The 19719-nt window shown below is 37.6% G+C and overlaps 1 protein-coding gene across 4 annotated transcripts in view; it reads right to left on the reverse strand.

Annotated features, from left to right (window-relative positions):
* The window catches only part of DBT (dihydrolipoamide branched chain transacylase E2), a 62722-nt gene that overhangs the window by 17032 nt on the left and 25971 nt on the right, over positions 1-19719 (reverse strand). For 3 of the 4 annotated variants that reach the window (XM_072644123.1, XM_072644125.1, XM_072644124.1), the window contains 3 exons: positions 14135-14256; positions 2788-3007; positions 1406-1572 (listed from right to left, as the gene is read on the reverse strand). In XM_072644123.1, the coding sequence (XP_072500224.1) occupies positions 1406-1572; positions 2788-3007; positions 14135-14256 (509 nt within the window). Of the gene's footprint in view, positions 1-1405; positions 1573-2787; positions 3008-14134; positions 14257-15383; positions 15426-19719 lie in introns of all 4 variants that reach the window. The other variant, XM_072644122.1, reaches the window with a different exon arrangement.

The raw sequence follows: 19719 nt of genomic DNA on the forward strand, positions 1-19719 counted from the left end.
AAATCAATATAAGCAGCTATAATCTCTTTCCTGAATTTCAGTCCCCAATTACCAAATGCTTGGACAGTGCCACCTGGATGTCCCACTGGCACCTCAAATTCAACACGTCCAAAATGGAATTATATTTTTTCCCTCTTTCAAAACCTTCTCTCTTTCAAATTTCTACCGATGGTACCACTGTTCTTCTAATTATCCAGGCTCCTAACCCTGGAATTATCTTTCACTCTCTCCTTTCCTTTAATGCTTATATCCAGCAAGCTAAGTTGCATTGATACTAGCTCCATAACACTCTGCATATTTAAAAAGAATAGCTAGCATTTACATAGGACTTTACACAGTATTTTGCAAAATTCTCCACGTTATCAATCTGTTCCCTTGTCTCTATTAACATAGCTGCTACCTAGTTCAGACAATCATAATCTCTTCCATGAATTATTCTAATACCTTCCCAAATGATCTGCATGCTTTTAGTCTCTCTCATCAATCTTTCACACAGCTGCCAAAATGGTATTCTGAAAACATAGATTTGACCATGTTACTTCCCTCCTGCTCCTCCCACATCTCATTCAATAAATCTTCAATGGCACCCTAGTGCCTCTAACAGAGAATCCTGACTTCTCAGCCTGGCATAAAAAGTCCTCCACCATCTGGGACTCACCAATCTACCCAATCTGAGCTCACAGGAGTCTCCTTCCCACACTCTTTATTCAAGTCAGTCTGGCCTCACTGTTGCCCATACTTTTTACTTTCCATCCTTGAGCCTTCATGTAAGTGGTACCTCAATCTCTCCAGCCTCACCTCACTCCACTGTCAGAAATGCTTCCCCTTCGCCTCCCCATCAAAGCGCCCTTAGTTGGTCCCCAGGTAATGCCTTTTCCTGACAGCCCTCATCATTAATAGGCTGTTCCCTCTTGACATTACTTTGGATTGCTATGCATGTACTTCATCTTTACAGATGCACATGCTATACCCCCAGGAGGACATAAACTCCTAAAGATAAAACCATCGTGATTATTAGAATAAAATCTGTTAAGGATATTTATTCCCTGCAAAATATCTTTTATATATATGCATATATATATATATAGTAGGTAATTAATAGTTAACAAAATGAATTGAACAAGTCTAAGATTATAAGACCCTGTCAATATAGACTAGATGTCTCACAACACACAAGACCATACTTAACTTAGAAAGGATGTTAGGTAAAAGATAGTAAGGAGATACTTAGGTTAAGAATTCTTGGGGAACAAGGAAAAAGAGAAATTCATGAGAAATTTTAAATAGTATGTATGAATAAAAAGTATTATTTGATTGGGAAATCCACATTCAATGTATTATATTTTTGATAAACTGAATTTCAAATGCTCTATATCTGATGCCTCTAATATAAATAAATTCTCACCTTTAAGAAAAAAGGCAGAAAGGAGAGTTTAATTCCACGGGCCAAAGCTATGGGTTTTAATTCTTCTCGCAGCTTAACCAGCTGAGTAAGGTCAATCTCATCACAATAACCAAAATGAGGAATCTTCATGGCCATGGTCATGGTCTTGACCATAGCTTTCTCAAAGCCTGGAAAAAGTTAAATAACCATTTATCAGAAACTTACTTTATCAAAACATTCCATTTTTATCATCTTTAGTTTCAAAACTGAAATTATTTTTCTTATGATAACTATCTCCTTATAAAATCTGGAAGCCAACGATTTTGGACAACTAAGAGAAATTTATCCAAAGGTACTTGGCATCATTTGAAATGTTTTTTTGGGAGGTAAAATATTCAATAGCTCAGAATGAGAATTTAAATGCAAGTGTCTTTTTACTTTTAACTGTCACATACCATTTACAATGTTGCAGATAGTCCCCAGATGTGTTATATGAGTCTGTAAGTAAACCAGAACATTCTACCATTCTGAAAACTTTAACCCAAAAGGAAAAGCTGAAAACTTGTATGTCTTCAAATAATACCATAAATAATAAAGGTTATATTTTAAGTAAATTTGTTCCAGTATTACTCATTAGAAGTTATTAAACATTTACTTGTTTAATTAATACTTGGATGAAATTTGGATAAAAATAAGAATCACAACTATTTTCCAGCCTCTTGATAAACTAATCCTCTACCCATCTGGTAGTCTAACAGAAAATCCCAAAGGCTAGTTGAAGGAGAAACAAAACATAACAAACTATGAAAGGATACAGCAAAGCAGATACTCTCATCTGCTGTTGTAACAACTACTTGCTTTCCTTATTTAAAAGACTTTTGTAGTCTTCTGCAGACATTTCTGTAGAAAGGACTTCTTTTACAACTTACTTCCCCTAGTCTACTGCCCTTGAATGGGGATTGTTTTCTTATAATAAATCCTACCAGTTACATAACAAATACTCCCCTCTTCCGATTCAACCGATCCCCTCTCTTTCTCCATGCCCCCCCTCCCATGTAATACTTTATTAACATCTATTCTTAGTTTCTCCAGAATGCTAAGCCACTCTGAAAGGTTACAAAAACCACATCTGTACCATAGAAAACTAAAGCTAACTCAGTGAAAGCAGTCTTCCTTAGCATACTAATAAATCTCTTACCTTAACCTTGGCCTCCTATCCATGACCCACAGTTATCAGACTCCCACTGATGGATATACATCTCCCAAAAGGTTCCATTCCTCTTCATTGAGAGAATTCAGCAAATTAAATTCCTTATAAATTTGTCAATGTCATACTTGACCAGACCTTTTGAAGACATTTCCTCAAAAGTTGTTTTACTTATACATTATATTAATGACTTTACCTGTTATGGGCTCTGTTCTATCTTTGCCTGTAAATACTTTAGGTTTTAACACTGGTACAGGAATAGATTGAATTGTTTCAGATTTTAGTAAAGGTGGGATAATTTCAGACTTTGGTGATGGAGGTAAAATAGCTCCTGTCTGCTTTGCCAAATAATTGAGAATATCTTCTTTAAGGATTCTACCATCTTTTCCTGTTCCAACAACTTCACTCAGTTTTATCTGAAAAAAAATTTAACAAAAATAAGATTTCTTTCAGTTAATAAATGAATCCATTCTCAACAGAACAGAGCTAAACATGAATATCTTCATTACATCAAAAAAGCTCTAGAATTAAAATTATATTTTATGCTTCAGTATTTCTCATTCAGAAGATATGACTTTTTCACTGTTTTAGTTTGTCTATGTACTAACTAAATTATATTTCACAATTGCTTGACGTGAACTCAAATCATTTAAGCTTTCAGTCATTCTTAGATCTGCATAACTATCACTGCACTTCTGTTAAGGAAAAAAGTTAACAAAAATAAATGAAAATAGACAAAACTAAAATTTGAAATGATAAAATTTGGAATGACTTGTTAAATACCAACAAATTTGAACCAATTTGTTGGTTAAAAGTGTAACAATGAAAAGAACCACTATAGCAAAGATCTCAAATACTTTTTCATTTTTTTTTTGCTAGAAAAGTATGTAAATTATCAAAAATAATCGTATTAGAGGCACATTTGGCATCTGAATATCTTAATTACTGGGTTAAGGATTCGTTGATTCAATTGGGGATGTTTAGTCTGGGGAAAAAGAGACAGGCAATAATAATTTCAAAGTTTTCAAGAGCTGTCTTATAGAACAGGGCTAAGGCTTATTCTACATGGCTCCAAAAGGAGAAATAGAACCAGTGGGTAAAAGCTGCAGATACTTTGCTTTGTTCAGACCACATCATGAATACTGTGCTTAGCTCTGGCATGCCATATTTCAGTTTGCTTTCCAAAAATCCTTTCAGAAGAGGGTAATCCAGATGGTGAAAACCTTAGGGACCATGTTCTAGGAGAACTAGTTGAAGGGAGTATGGATATTTAGCCCAGAGGAAATAAAACTTAGGGGAACATAATAGTTGTCCTCAAGCATCTGAAAAGCTACCAAATGAAAGTGGCCTAAGACTTATTCTATTTGGCTCCTGGGAGAACTAGAATCAAAGAACAAGTGGAAGCTGCAGAGAGTCAAATTTCAACTTGATAAAAGAAAAAACTTTTTTAGGCACTTTTTCATTTTGAATTCTCTCCTTTTCTCCAATCCCCTTTCCACCCACTGAGAAGGCAAGCAATATGATACCCATTATACATGTGAACTCATGCAAAACTTATTTCCATATTAGCCATGCTGCAAAAAAGCAAGAAAAATAAAGAAAATAAGAAAAAAATGCTTCAATTTATACTCAGAGGTCATCAATTCTTCCTCTGGAGGTGGATAGCATTTCTTCATCAAGAGTCTTTTGGAATTGTCACGGATCATTGTATTGATCAGGGTGGCTAATTTTTTAAGTTGATTATTGTTATAATAGTTCTGTTACTGCATACAATGTTGTCTTGGTCCTGTTCATTTCACTTTACATCATATAAGTTTTCCTTCTTAAAAATTAAGTGTCCCAAGGTAAAATGCATTGTCTCAGGAAGGATTAGATTCATTAAAGGTCTTTAAGCAGAGACTAGATGGTGACTTGTTGAGGATGTTAAAGGAGGGATGTTCAGATTCAGGTTGGACTTCCAACACTGAAATTCTGTAAAATCTTAAATTACAAGGAAAGAGGTTTTGGACTCAATATAAGAAGAAATTTTCTAACAAGAGCTATTTGAAAATGGAATGGACTTTTTCACACAGTAGTGGGTTTACTGTCACATGCAGTTTGTAGTCTCCTGCAGCAATGAGTTCCTTTTCACTATACATATTTAAGCAGAGATTGAACGTTAGGGACGTTGTACAGAAAATATTGGGTGAGGGACTGGAATAGATCATAAGATCATAAATTTAAACCTGAAAAAGGCCTTAAATGTCAAGTCCCTGATTTTATAGAACATGAATAAGAGGCCATGAGAGATCAAATAACATGTTCAAGGTCACATAGTCAGGATTCAAACCTGGTGCTCTGAATTAAAATCCAATGCTCCTGCCATTGTCAAACTGCTTAAAATGTCACCAATGTATATCATTGTAGGCCTAAAGGAACAGGTCTAAGTGATCTCATTGCCATCAGCCCTGGTACTGAACCTTAAGAATCCCTGGGCTTTGCAATCTTCTGTCATCGTACCCTGGTGGCCTGTACCACTGGACCTTTCTTTCTGTCCTATAAGTGAATTCTCTTATTTGTGCTGTCTCATCCAGTTAGGATGTAAACTCCCTGCGAACAGGAACAGTCTTGGTTTTTGCTTTGTAGCCTCAAAGCTTAGCATAGAGCTTGGCACATAAAAAATGCTTTATAAATGTCTTTACTCACTCATTTCCAAGGAATGAGACTTAAATAATAGTAATACAAATATACTTAACTTTACTTTAATGCCTTTCAACTCCAGAATTTTACTCAGTATAAGTCTAGTGTTTACAATGTTTTGATTTATATTGCTTATACTTGAGTAAATAAGATACTACAGCTTCATTTGAAAAAAAGAGATGATTTTTTTAGACCACTTTACTCCCTGCTTCTTTTTTGCCTCTGCAAGGTATTTCTATTAAACTATATCTCTGTTCTGTTGACATTAATGTGGGTAGAGAAATAACTGACTACATTCTTGCAAATATTATGCATTAATTCCTTAATCTTAAACTCTATTTCATTTATATGAATGATTTTTCTTTCTTTAATGTGTATTTGATATTTTTTCCCAATTACATGTAAAAACAATCTTAACATTCTTTTTTAAAATTTTGAGTTCAAATTCCCTCCCTCCTCTTCCCCCTCATTGAGAAGGCAAGCCATTTCATATAGGTTACACATGTGCAGGCATGCAGAACCTTTCCACATCAGTTCTGTCATGAAAGAAAACAGACCAAAAAGAAAAAAAAGTATGTTTTGATCTGCATTCAGACCCCCTCACTTCTTTTTTTTTTTTTTTTTATTATTAAATTTATTTATTTAACTTTTAACATTCATTTTCACAAAATTTTGGGTTACAAATTTTCTCCCCTTTTATCCCCTCCCCCCCCAAACACCAAGCATTCTAATTGCCCCTATGACCAATCTGCTCTCTCTTCTATCATCCCTCTCTGCCCTTGTCTCCATCTTCTCTTTTGTCCTGTAGGGGCAGATAGCTTTCTATACCCCTTTACCTGTTTTTCTTATTTCCTAGTGGCAAGAACATTACTCGACAGTTGATCCTAACACTTTGAGTTCCAACTTCTCTTCCTCCCTCCCTCCCCACCCCTTCCCTTTGGAAGGCAAGCAATTCAATATAGGCCATATCTGTGTAGTTTTGCAAATGACTTCCATAATAGTTGTGTTGTATAGGACTAACTATATTTCCCTCCATCCTATCCTGTCCCCCATTACTTCTATTCTCTTTTGATCCTATCCCTCCCCATGAGTGTCGACCTCGAATTGCACTCTCCTCCTCATGCCCTGCCTTCTATCATCCCCCCCACCCTGCTTGTCCCCTTATCCCCCACTTTCCTGTATTGTGAGATAGGTTTTCCTACCAAAATGAGTGTGCACTTTATTCTTTTCTTTAGTGGAATGTGATGAGAGTAGACTTCATGTTTTTCTCTCACCTCCCCTCTTTATCCCTCCACTAATGAGTCTTTTGATTGCCTCTTTTATGAGAGATAATTTGCCCCATTCAATTTCTCCCTTTCTCTTCCCAATATATTTCTCTCTCACTGCTTGATTTCATTTTGTTTTAAAGATATGATCCCAACCTATTCAATTCACTCTGTGCACTCTGTCTCTATGTATGTGAGCGTGTGTGCATGTGTAATCCCACCCAGTACCCAGATACTGAAATGTTTCAAGAGTTACAAATATTGTCTTTCCATGTAGGAATGTAAACAGTTCAGCTTTAGTAAGTCCCTTATGACTTCACTTTGCTGTTCACCTTTTCATGGTTCTCTTCATTCTTGTGTTTGAAAGTCAAATTTTCTTTTCAGCTCTGGTCTTTTCATCAAGAATACTTGAAAATCCTCTATTTCATTGAAAGACCATTTTTTCCCCTGAAGTATTATAGTCAGTTTTGCTGGGTAGGTGATTCTTGGTTTTAGTCCTAGTTCCTTTGACTTCTGGAATATACTGTTCCATGCCCTTCGATCCCTTAATGTAGAGGCTGCTAGATCTTGTGTTATCCTGATTGTATTTCCACAATACTTGAATTGTTTCTTTCTAGCTGCCTGCAGTATTTTCTCCTTGACCTGGGAACTCTGGAATTTGGCCACAATGTTCCTAGGAGTTTCTCTTTTTGGATCTCTTTCATGCGGTGTTCTGTGGATTCCTTGAATATTTATTTTGCCCTCTGGTTCTAGAATCTCAGGGCAGTTTTCCTTGATAATTTCATGAAGGATGATGTCTAGGCTCTTCTTTTGATCATGGCTTTCAGGTAGTCCCATAATTTTTAAATTGTCTCTCCTGGATCTATTTTCCAGGTCTGTTGTTTTTCCAATGAGATATTTCACATTATCTTCCATTTTTCCATTCTTCTCTCTTTGTTCTGTGATTTCTTGGTTTTGCATAAAGTCATTAGCCTCCATCTGTGCCATTCTAATTTTGAAAGAACTATTTTCTTCAGTGAGCTTTTGAATCTCCTTTTCCATTTGGCTAATTCTGCTTTTGAAAGCATTCTTCTCCTCATTGGCTTTTTGAACCTCTTTTGCCAATTGAGTTAGGCTAGTTTTTAAGGTGTTAATTTCTTCAACATTTTTTTGGGTCTCCCTTAGCAGGGAGCTGATCTGCTGTTCATGCTTTGACTTCATGTCTCTCATTTCTCTTCCCAGCTTTTCCTCCACCTCTCTAACTTGATTTTCAAAATTCTTTTTGAGCTCTTCCATGGCCTGAGCCCATTGGGTGGGCTGGGACACAGAAGCCTTGATTTCTGTGTCTTTGCCTGATGGTAAGCATTGTTCTTCCTCATCAGAAAGGAAGGGAGGAAATGCCTGTTCGCCAAGAAAGTAACCTTCTATAGTCTTATTTCTTTTCCCTTTTCTGGGCATTTTCCCAGCCAGTGACTTGACCTCTGAATATTTTCCTCACACCCACCTCACCTCCTGATCCTCCCAGCCCGTGTTTGTGGTCTGAGATTCAAATGCTGCTTCCAGCCTCAGGGCTTTTGGCGGGGGCAGGGCTGCTATTCAGTATGAGATTATGATCTGGTGCTGAGATCGGGGCAGGGCCACCTCTCAGGCTCAGTTCCCTCAGGGGGTTTATGCGCAGACCTTCCGCAATAGATTCAGGCTCCCGCCGGTTTGGGGAGCCCCTGTCTGCAGCCGCCTCTCAGCTTCTACCTCCCGGGGGGGGGGGCCTGAATTATGGGGGCACCCCACTCCCCTCTCGACCCACCAAAGATACTCTCTCACCCACCCCTGTCACCTGTGGGTGGAGGGACTTGTGCGGCCGCTGGAGATCCCGTCCCTGAAGCCTGCTCGGATCTGTTTCTCTCGGTGCCGCAGCCGTGGCCGCAGCAGGTCTGGGCTGGGCTTTGTGTCTGCAGCGCGACGGACCTTTTGCGAGAGGTTTGCAGATCCCTCTGTGGGTGGAGGGACCCGTGTGGCCGCTGGAGATCCTGTCTGTGAAGCCTGCTCGGATCTTTTCCTCTCCGTGCCGCGGCCGCGGCAGGGCTGCACTCAGCTCCCAGTCCCGGCGCCCAGTCCGCAGCGCGAAGGACCCCCCGGCGAGAGGTTTGCAGGTCTCTCTGGAACAGAAATCTCCCTCGCTCCAATGTTCCGTGGCCTCTGGGTGCGGAATTCGCCGTGAGTTACTTCCCTGTAGCCATTCTATGGGTTGTGGGTTCAGAGCTATGTGTATGTGCGTCTTTCTACTCCGCCATCTTGGCTCCGCCCCCCCCCTCACTTCTTTCTCTATAGATGGAGAGCATTTTTCATCATAAATTTTTAGGAATTGTATTGGATTACTGTATTGCTGAGAATAACTAAGTCATTATGCACAGTTGATCATCGTACAATACTGCAATTACTGCGTATGATGTTCTCCTGCTTCTGCTCATTTCAACTTTGTGTTAGTTCATGGAAGTCTTTCCAGGTTTTTTGGAGAGCATTCTGCTCATCATTTCTTATAGCACAATAGTATTCCATCACAATCATATACTACAACTTGTTCAATAAGCCATTTCCTCATTGATAGGTTTCCTTTCAATTTCCAATTCTTTGCCACCACAAAAGAGCTGGTATATTCTTGTACATATAAGTCCTTTTCCTTTGATCTCTTTGGGATACAGACCTAGTAGTGGTATTGTTGAGTCAAAATGCATTCATGGTTTTATAGCCTTCCAAATTACTCTCCAGATTGAACGAATCCATCAATAGCTCATCAGTGTCTCAATTTTCCCACACCCCCTCCAACATTTGTCATCTTTCATTTCTGTCATCTTAGATAATCTGATGAGTGTAGAATGGTACTTCAGAGTTGTTTTAATTTGCTTTTCTCTAATCAAAGTGATTTAGAACATTTTTACATGACTATAGACAATTTTGATTAGTTTGTCTAAAAACTACCTGTTCATATTCTTTGACTGTAATATCAACTGTATATCAACTGATTATACTCAGTTTTGCTGGGTGATTCTTGACTGATATTCTACCTCTTTTACCCTTCAGAGTATCATATTCCAAGCTCTCTGATTCTTTAATGCAGGCACTGCTAAATCTCATGCTATCTTGACTGGGGTTCCATGATATCTGAATTGTTTCTTTCTGGATGCTTGCAATATTTTTTTCTTTGACCTAGGAGCTCTGGAATTTAGATATTATATTTCTGGGAGTTTTCATGTTGGGATATCTCTCTCAGGAGGTGATCAGAGCATTCTTTCAATTTCTATTTTACCTGTCGGTTCTAGAGTATCAGGCTAGTTTTCCTTGATACTTTCTTGAAAGGTGATATTTAGGCTCTTTTTTGAGCATGGCTTTCAGGAAGTCCATTAATTCTTAAATATCTGTTTTCTAGGTTAGTTTGTTTTTCTGGTGAGATACTTTATATTTTCTTCTACCTTTTATTTTTTAGGTTTGCTTTTATTGTTTCTTGATGTTTTATGGAATTACTAGATGCCTTTTGTGCAATTCTAATTTTAAGGAATTATTTTCTTCAGTGAGCTTTGTACCTCCTTTTACATTTTTCAAATTTTACTTTACCAAGCTGTTGACTCTTTTTTTCATGATTTTCTTGCAACATCCTCTTTATTTCTTTTCCTAATTCTACCTCTGTCATTCTTATTTGATTTTTAAAATCCTTTTTGAACTCTTTCAGGAATTCTTTTTGGGCTTGGGACCAATTCACATTTTTCACTGAGGCTTTGGATGCAGCAGTTTTGACTTTGTTATCTTCTCTGTGATTCTGATCTTTCATGTCACCATCATAATTGTTTGCTCATTTTCCCAGTCTATTTCTTGACTATTAGCTTTATGATGAAGCTGGGCTCTACTCTTAGGGTGCAGGTGTCACTATCCCAAGCTTCAGGCTTTTGGTGTAACTGTTTTTGGAACTAGTTCTGGGATATCTGTACATTTTCAGTTCTTCCAAGGAGGCATGATCTAAGGAGAGATGTGTTTACTCTTTTCCTGGCCTGTGCTCTGATCTGTGAGTGACCACAAGTATTTTTCCCACCCTGGAATTATAACAAAGGTTCCTGCTCCCCTGCAGGTTTCAACTGTGGTGTGCTATTGCTCTTTCTCATTCTGGGACAACATCTTAGGGCAGGGATGTAGATCTGCACATGGTCCATACACCATACAAGAGGGTCTGCCTCCAGTGCCAGGAGGTGACTCCTGCAACCTTCTTCTGACCTGTTACCCAAAGAAACCATAGCTTCTGAAGAATTAAGTTGCAGGTAACCTAAAAACTCAAACAAAATAACATATGTAAAAATGCTTTGCAGACTTTAAAATGCTATGCAGATGCCAATCATTATTAGTATTATTGAGGCCCATGTGTGAACATCAGTCTTCTTCTGTCTACAGACTGAAAGCCCTGCAACCCTCTGCTTCTGCAACTGATTTAGTAACTCCCACAGCCTGCTGTTGGGTTGCACTAGTCTGTGCTCTACTCTCATCCTGCTGCAACAGACCTTTCCTGCTGACCTTCTAAACTGTCTTGGCCTGGAAAATGATTTCACCCTGTCCTTTGGTGGTTCTACTGCTCCAGAATTCATTGGAGGCATTATTTAAAGTTGTTTGAAGGGGAATTTGGGATAACTCAGGAGAGTCTCTGCTTTTTCTCTGCCATCTTGGTTTTGATTCCCCTCATATGAATTGTTTTTCGAAGGACTAAATTATCCTTGAAAGACAAAAATAGTATTCATCCTCTCACAAACTGGATGAATCTGTGATTCCATCAATGTGGGTACTCTTTCCAACGCTGCAGATCACAATCACCTTTTCCTCCTGTGCGTGTTGTCCCGTAATATGTTTGTCCATGTTACCCTGCAAATCTTCTACAAAGTCTCCATTTAACCAGCTGATTAATTCCTTTGAATCTGCTAACACTTTATAGACACTAATGGAGCAAAGAGGTTATCTTTCTGTTACACCTTCTCACTGCATAGACGCATCACTTCTTCTAGTAACTTATCTCTTGGACCTCACTGCTGGTGATGCACTGAAGCTCACACATGGGCTTCAATAATACTAATAATGACTGACATTTACATAGCATTTTAAAGTCTGAAAAGCATTTTTACATATTTTGTTTGAGCCTTTGGGTTATCTGCAACTTTAATTCTTCAGAAATTATGGTTACTTCATGACTCATGTCATATAGGATATTTGGATTTATGTAAATTATTTTTTGTGAACTTAAACAAATAATTTTAAAAGCTATGTTTAAATGCTCATGATTCAGCTTTACTAAAAAAAAAAACCAATAAAATGTCAACATTTGGAACTATGAGATTACTATAGATAATTTCTAATCATTTACTACTTCAACAAACAGTAGATTAGCTGCAGTATTATCCTCTACTTATTTTTGGTAAGACAAATTAAGTTCAAATAGTACAAGCCATTTCTATAGGCAATAATCCCTAAATTAAAAAACCTACTAACTAAATAACTATAAATCAGAAATAATGTTCATTTGTCCATTTGAAGCAATGAATTCACTGTCTGTACACCACAAAGAATTATATTTATGTGAATGGTTATCATTCCTCATTTCCCACTATTCCTCTAGTAATTTTTTCAGGAAAAAACTGATTCTTTTGTTATATCCTTTACTTTTCCCCACCTAACATTCTGTTATTCTGATCTATAGATCTTAATAAATATTATTTCAATATGGCTTCAACAATCACTGACCAGTGATTGATACTTTACTTTAGTGACCTTGTCCATGTAGGTCGTTCTTTCAACAGTAAGAGACCACAAGCCATTTGTGCTTTCTTACTCTATGCAACTCTTGTACTTATCCTTCCATAAATCCTCTAGAGGTTTTTCACTTATCATACTCCTGGACTTCCTTGAGTTTTATTTTATTTTATTCTTCCTTGGCAATATGCTACAGACTATATATAATTACTGTGTGTCTTTCCACTGGCTTTTGGATCCACTTGAAACTTTGTTTCTCTACAGTATGATATTCCATGACACTAAATGTGCAATGTATTTCATCAATTTATGGAAGGAGATAATATAAGAAAAGAATATAAATTTCCATTACGAAAAACTGAATACTGAAAAGCACGAGAGAAAATAATGAGGAATGGTTAATACCTATTCACATACAGGAGTGCAAAAAGATAATGAAATTGGAAGGATTCTTTTGCAACTTTCAAGATTTCATGAAAGAGAAATAATTTTGTCCAATGACCCTAATCATTAATATCAAGCTAGGCATAAAATAGGGAGATTTTTGCTCACCAAAGATGTTTACCACTATCATGGAGGGTGTTCAGCAAAGTGTTCAAGTGGCAGAAGTATTCTTGATACTTCATGAAATACCCTATAAGCTCCTCTTTGCAAATGACATTGTGTGATTTCAGGGACAACAGGAATTTCAGGGACAACAAGTCCCCGAATATTATAGAGCCTCCTAAAGAAACTCATGCATAACAAATTGAATACCAAATTAGAGAGCTAAAAAAGATCTTAACAGATCAGCACAGGGACTGAATCTTAAAAAAAATTCAACTTCATAAGTACAAGATGAGAAAAAGATTGTTAGACAATAGTTCATCTGAAAAAGATGAAAAAGGGGTTTTACAAACTCCATGAGTCAACAGCATATAATAGCCAAAATTATTATTATCAATATTATATAATAAAAATGTTTTTATTACTGTTATTACAGGCTGCATTAAGAAGTATAGTGGGCTACTGTCTAAGAAAGTGAATGGCTTATATTCTGCAATGGTCAGACCATATCTAAAGTATTATGTTCAGCTCTGGGCACCACATTTTAGTAAGGAAACTAGTAAGCTTGGAGGGACCATGAAAGTATTTAAATAGCTGAAGCTGTAATAGGAAAAAGAGAATAGAAATGTTCTATCTGACTCCAGAAGTCAGTAGTGGGTAGATGCTATTTCAGAGTGGAATGGAGTATTTGAGAAAATAAGGGGCAATCCCCTCATTGGAAGTCTTCAAACAAAAGCTGAATGACCAGCCAGTCAAACAACAAGCATTTATTAAGCACTTACCATGTACCAAGCACTGTGCCAAGTGTTGAAGATATAAACAAAAAAAGTCTGCCGTCAAGGTGCTCATATTCTAATGGGACAGACAACATGCAAACAACCATAGCCATCTGTAGCATTATAAAAGGGATTCTTTTTCAGCTATAGGTTGAATATTAAGTGGTGTCTCTAAGGTTCCTTCCAACTTTACAAAGAATTTGACCTGAGAATCCATATAGGAAAAAATCAAGTGGATGAAGAATTCCTATTGTCTAAACTATTATACGCAGTTGAATTAAAAAATCCAATGACACATTGACAAATAGGTCCATTAACACATAGACCTTAGATAGATGCTACAGATGAACAATTAAATTGGCCCCAAACTGAGTAAGTAGTAAAAGTGGTCTGAACTCTTCTTGGAAAATTGTTCAGTGCCTTGTATGACCTCAAATTTCTCCCTGAAATAAGTCATAGAAATGCACCATCTTTTTTAAAAAGTAGGAATACATACAGAAAAATTAGTGGGAGAACCTACATTGTTTTCCATGGCAAGGCGACGAACTGCAGGAGTTGCTAGTGTTTTCTGACCCTTTATCTCCTGATGGGTATGTTCATCATGAAACACTGCAGGTGTTTCAACAACATCTTCTTCTGAATCTGGAAATAAAGTAGAAGACTACACCAATTAAAAATATTAAATGAAAACCAATTTTAGTTTCTGTAAGATCTTAAATATAAATTTGGATTTTTCTATAAAAATAAAAAATATATGAATGCAAGACTGGGTATTTGATAACAGCAAAACATATTACTACCTATCAGAAATTAAGCATACAGTACTAACAATATTCTAAAAGAAATGTACTAAAAGGAAGTACCTCATACTACTGGTAGAGGATTCTGATGGTACCTCTTACCAGATAAAAGGAAAATGATGTACTTGTGTAAAATTAAAGTATCAGTTACAAGTCAAAGGAGAAAAATAATTTATCTTCCATAAACTGGCAATGCATGTTGCACGTAAAGCATTTTCCAATAATTTTCTAACTCTAAAACTGAACATAATATGAAATGAGGAATCTGAATGATGTGACTAGACATAGAAATAAGACTCTACAACATATCCAGCAAGTGGTCACCCACCCAGGCTCGGTTTGAAGACCTTTAGTGAGAAAGAACTCACTACCTACTGAGCCAACCTATTCTACTTGTGGTTATTTCTAACAGTTAGGAAGTTTTTCCTTACTTCAAACCTAAATCTACTTCCATGCAACTCCAACCTAATGCTCTTAGTTCTGTCTTCTGAGGCTAAGCAGAACAAATCTGTTACCTTTTCCATATGATAGCCCTTGAAACACTTGAAAGAGATGTCATGTCACCCTGAGACTTCTCTCCTCCAAGCTAAATATCCCCAGCACTCCCAACTAATTTTCTTTCATGCTGCATTCAATCTAAGCTTCCTCACTTTCCTGGTTGCCCTCACCTGAATACATTTAAGTTTCTCATTGTACTTCCTAAAATACATAGAACAGAACAGATACACAGAATAGAACAGAATATTCTAGATATGGTCTCACCAAGGCAAAACATAGCAGAACTATTACCTCTCTAGTTTCATGACTCTCTTAATGTAACCACAAATTGGATTTCTTTTGGTCTGCAATAACGGTATACTGATGATTCTTGCTGAGTTTGCAGTCCACTACACGTCAATCTTCCGCTATCTTGAACTGATTAAGGGCAGTTAGATACTCACTGACTACTTACTGATCTAAAGTACTAACCTTTATTAACCAGTTTTGTTCTGTCTCTTGTTCTGTCTACTCCTGAGCAGAAAAAAAAGAAGGAAAATAAGAGTTGAGAAGCTCTGCTTCCTCTGCATGGTTTTTTTTTTTTTTTACCCAATCTGAGCAGTGGTCCAATCCTTTCTTTTCCTCAATATAACCTAAAAGCCCTTTCTATCATACTTAATTTTTTTCTTCTTCCAATCTCAGCCATTCTGAGTTTTCATACCAAATGCCACACTTTTATAAGGGCTCTTCATTGTCTTTTTGGTAACCAACTAATTCATCAACGTTTTCCAAGGTTTGCAATCATATGACATCAATGGACGCCATAGGACAGACTTCTATTTCAGGAAAATGGCTATTTATTATCAGTGTAATCTTCAGCAATAACAACAGTTGTTTTGTATAGAGCTTTAAAGATTCAGAAAGGACTTTTAATTGGATTCTTAAAACAATCTAGTGAAGTAGGCATTATCCTTGATCTACAGATGAGGAAACTAAAGCTGAGAGAAGTGACTTGACCACAGTCACATCTCTGCAGTGTCAGACCTGACTCACTTGACATTTTAGGCTAAACCAGAAACCTGCAGCCTCAAGGCCACATGTGGCTCTCTAGGTCCTCAGCTGAGGCCCTCTGACTGAATCAAAACTTCACAGAACAAATCCCCATAATAAAAGGATTTATTCTGTAAAACTTGGACTGAGTCAAAAGGACGCAAGGACCTAGAATGCCCTATGTGACCTCAAGGCTGTAATTTCCCCACCCCTGGGCTAAACTAACCTGAGTTTCTCCTGATTCCAAACTCAGCACTTTTCCTCCTATATTACATCTTTTCTCTAGTCATTATGCATATCTATAGTTCAAAATACTTTGTTGCTGCCCATTTTTCAAGACCATCACTTTGACATATTTATCTTCTTTCCTACTGACTTTTGAAACAGCTCAGGATGCAATTATTAAGAGGCGTACTTAGTTGAGTTATATCAATCAACCAACAAGCATTTTAAAAATGCCTATGTGGCAGGCACTGAAGACAAAAATTACATTTTATTGGGAAAAATAACATGTGCATACATAAGTACACAGATAATATACATACAAAGCAAAACCAAAATAATCTGGAGGGGCATTACTAGCTGGAGGAAGAAGTTCACTCATGTTCTATACGCCTTTGCAGTTGTCAGATATATCACATCTGATCTTGGTATAAAGCCTTATGAATTAAGAATGATTCTAGAATTACAGAATTTTCTATTACTAGATTTTTTCTATTACTAGGTATTTTTCTATTTCTATCTATAATAGGTATTCCTATTACAAAATATTTCTACTACTAGAATTTTCTTCCTTATGTATTGATTTTAAATGTAGCACTTAATATTTTAGAAAGGTTTAAATATATTTTCATAAAGAATGAAAAACTATCAAAGTAGTAGTCATACTTCCTACTAAAGATGTTTTTCTTTTTAAATTTTTAAAGATATTTTGTTTGTTTTAATGAGCTAAGATTCACCTTCTTACCCCCCAAACCCCCAACCTCAATTGAGAACATAAGAAAAAAACTCATTACCAATACGTATAGTCAACCAAAATAAATTTTCCCATTGCCCATGATCAAAAAAATTTTATCTCATTCTGTATTGAGTCCTTTATCTCTCCATGAGGAAGGGGGCAGCCATATTTCATAATCACTATTCTAGAATCCTGGTTGTTCATGATGCTAATGTTAACCAAACTAGTTATTTACCACATTTATATACATTACTTGTTCATCCATTTCTCCAATTTATGGGTACCTCTTTAGATTCCAATTCTCACACCTCAAAATGAGCTGTAAATATTTTTGTACATCTTTAAGAGTTTGTTTTGCTTATGATTAATCCCTCCCTTAATCTGTTTTCCTACTAATTTTTCCCTCCCTCCTTTTCCTTTTATTTCCCTATTAACTGAAATGTTTCTGGAGTGTGTGTGTGTGTGTGTGTGTGTGTGTGTGTGTGTGTGTGTGTGTGTGTGTGTGTGTGTGTGTGTTTATTCTTTCTTTGGATCAGTTCAGATGAGAGTGAGGTTTCAGTGTCAGCTGTTCACCCACCCACTCCTCCTTTGTATAGCTATCAACCTGTATACCCTATTTATGTGACATAATTTTCTCTAACCTTCCTTTCCCTTCCTCCCAAGTAATTTGTTTCCCCTCCCTTTCCATTCCTTTCTTACAATCATTAAGCTATGATAACCACTCCTAGACCTTGTCTAATTGGACTCCCTCTATGAACCCTGATAGTGACAGGGAAAGGAAACATGTCATCTCCCCATATCTGAATGTTTTTCTTCAAGGCATCGTTTCTAGATGTTTTGGAGTATTTCTCTTCTTCTGTTTGTATCTGGAGCTTCCGTCAACATAATAAATCATTATGGCAGGGTTCTTTTTTTGTTGATCCAGCCTTCCAGCCCACTTCCTGATTTTAGAATTGGTGTTAGGGCTGGGCTCTGCTACACTTCTGGAGGGAAGATATGGGTCTTTTTGTTGTCTTCTTGGGTTAATGAGTGTTTTGTTATTCCAGGATCTCCAGGACAGGGTGGGACTCTGCAAGTTTTCTCAAAAGTAGTCCCAAAGTGATACAAGGCAAAGTCTGATTGCTGGTCCCAGTCTGAACTCTGCAAGTTTTTCACCTGGGACTGGATCTGTGAAACAACATACTGCTACTGGACTCTGTACCTATTGGCCATCTAGAAAGTTCTATTGGTTCAGAGCAGAATAACTGTAGACTCCTGTTGGTCTAGAGGAGGTCTACAGAGTCGTTGTGTTGACCTCATTATTATATGTCTGTGTAATCTGGATGGTATAACAGCTCCATGCCAGGAAACTAAACGGCTTCCACTTGAATTGTCTAGGGAAGATTCTAAAGATCACCTGGCAGGATAAGGTACCAGATGCTGACATCCTTTCTTGAACTATGGTGCCAAGTATTCAAACTCCATGGTATATAACACAATTCCGATGGACTGGCCCCACTGTCTGAATGCCAAATGTATGCTTGACTAAAAGACTATTTTATGGAGAACTCACATAAGGCAAGCACTCACATGGTGGTCAGAAGAAGCAATACAAGGATACTCTCAAAGTCTCTCCGAAGAACTCTGGCAGTGACTGCACAACATGGGAGACATTGGCAAAGGACCGCCCAGCATGGCATACCCACATTAAAGAAAGCATTGTGCACTATGAGCAAAGCAGAATTGAAGTAGCTCAAAGAAACTTGAGATGCACAAATTCAGAGAATCCACCCAAAAATGCTTACATGGACTATTTGTGCCTGACCTGTGATAGGGTATTCCAAGCTCATATTGGTCTGATCATCCACAGTTGGACACTGTAACTTAATTCTAATGTAACGGTGTCATTTTGGTCCTCTTCAGGAATGAAGGACAGCAACCAGGATTCCTGCCTTGATAATTCCTCTACAAACTGGACCAGAAATCCTGAGGGTCTTTCCCTCCCAGAGTGATTTTTATTTTTTTGAGGAGGTAAAAGAGGCCATCTGTTGCCTCATTTCTTACCTAGTCTTAATCACCAAATGATTAAACTGAGACCTGGGAAAGACGTTAGCTTAAAAGGACCAAAATCTCCAACTGCATTGGGGCCATGTCCAATAATCCTGATCTATATCCTGCCCCTGGATCCAGATAGCTCAGGAGGAAAGAGTGAGGCTGGTGACTGCACAGCCTTCCTTCACTCAAATCCAATTTACTTGCCAATGTCATGGTCCTCTTCAAGAACAAAGGACAAATAACAACAACAAGCTGGGCAAGATGCTGAAGGTGAAACCCTGTTCTGAGCTTGAACCATACTTCTTAACTTCCTTCTTATGTATAATGAGCTTGAACCAAACTTCTTAACTTCCTTCTTTATGCTGCCTGAGGTGTCCGTACTCAGAAACACCACCCCTGTGCTCAATTACCCTTATCACGCTACCCCAAATTTATGATTTAGAACTGAATTGTGGGCACCAGCTGGCACCTGTCACTACCGTAGTGCCCCAGGGTGGCTCTGGTAGAGAGATCTGAGGTGGTCTGGACTGTCCTTTTGCACTGGCGCATAGCCTCTTTCCAGGAGTGCTCTGCAAAGCAAACTCCTGCCTTGATGCCATCTCCAGTATGTATCGATCTCCCTGTCTCCCTATTCTGACCTGGGCTGGATAAATGATTCACTGTGACTCTTTCTGAATTCAGTTTGAAGCATGTTCTAGATCTGTCTGGAGGACTTTGTGAAGGGTATTTCACCTCAGTTCTTATTGCTCTGCTCCCTCACCAAAGATAAATTTACAGTATAATCTG

This window comes from Notamacropus eugenii, chromosome 2 (genome assembly GCF_028372415.1).
Source record: "Notamacropus eugenii isolate mMacEug1 chromosome 2, mMacEug1.pri_v2, whole genome shotgun sequence".
NCBI lineage: Eukaryota > Metazoa > Chordata > Mammalia > Diprotodontia > Macropodidae > Notamacropus > Notamacropus eugenii.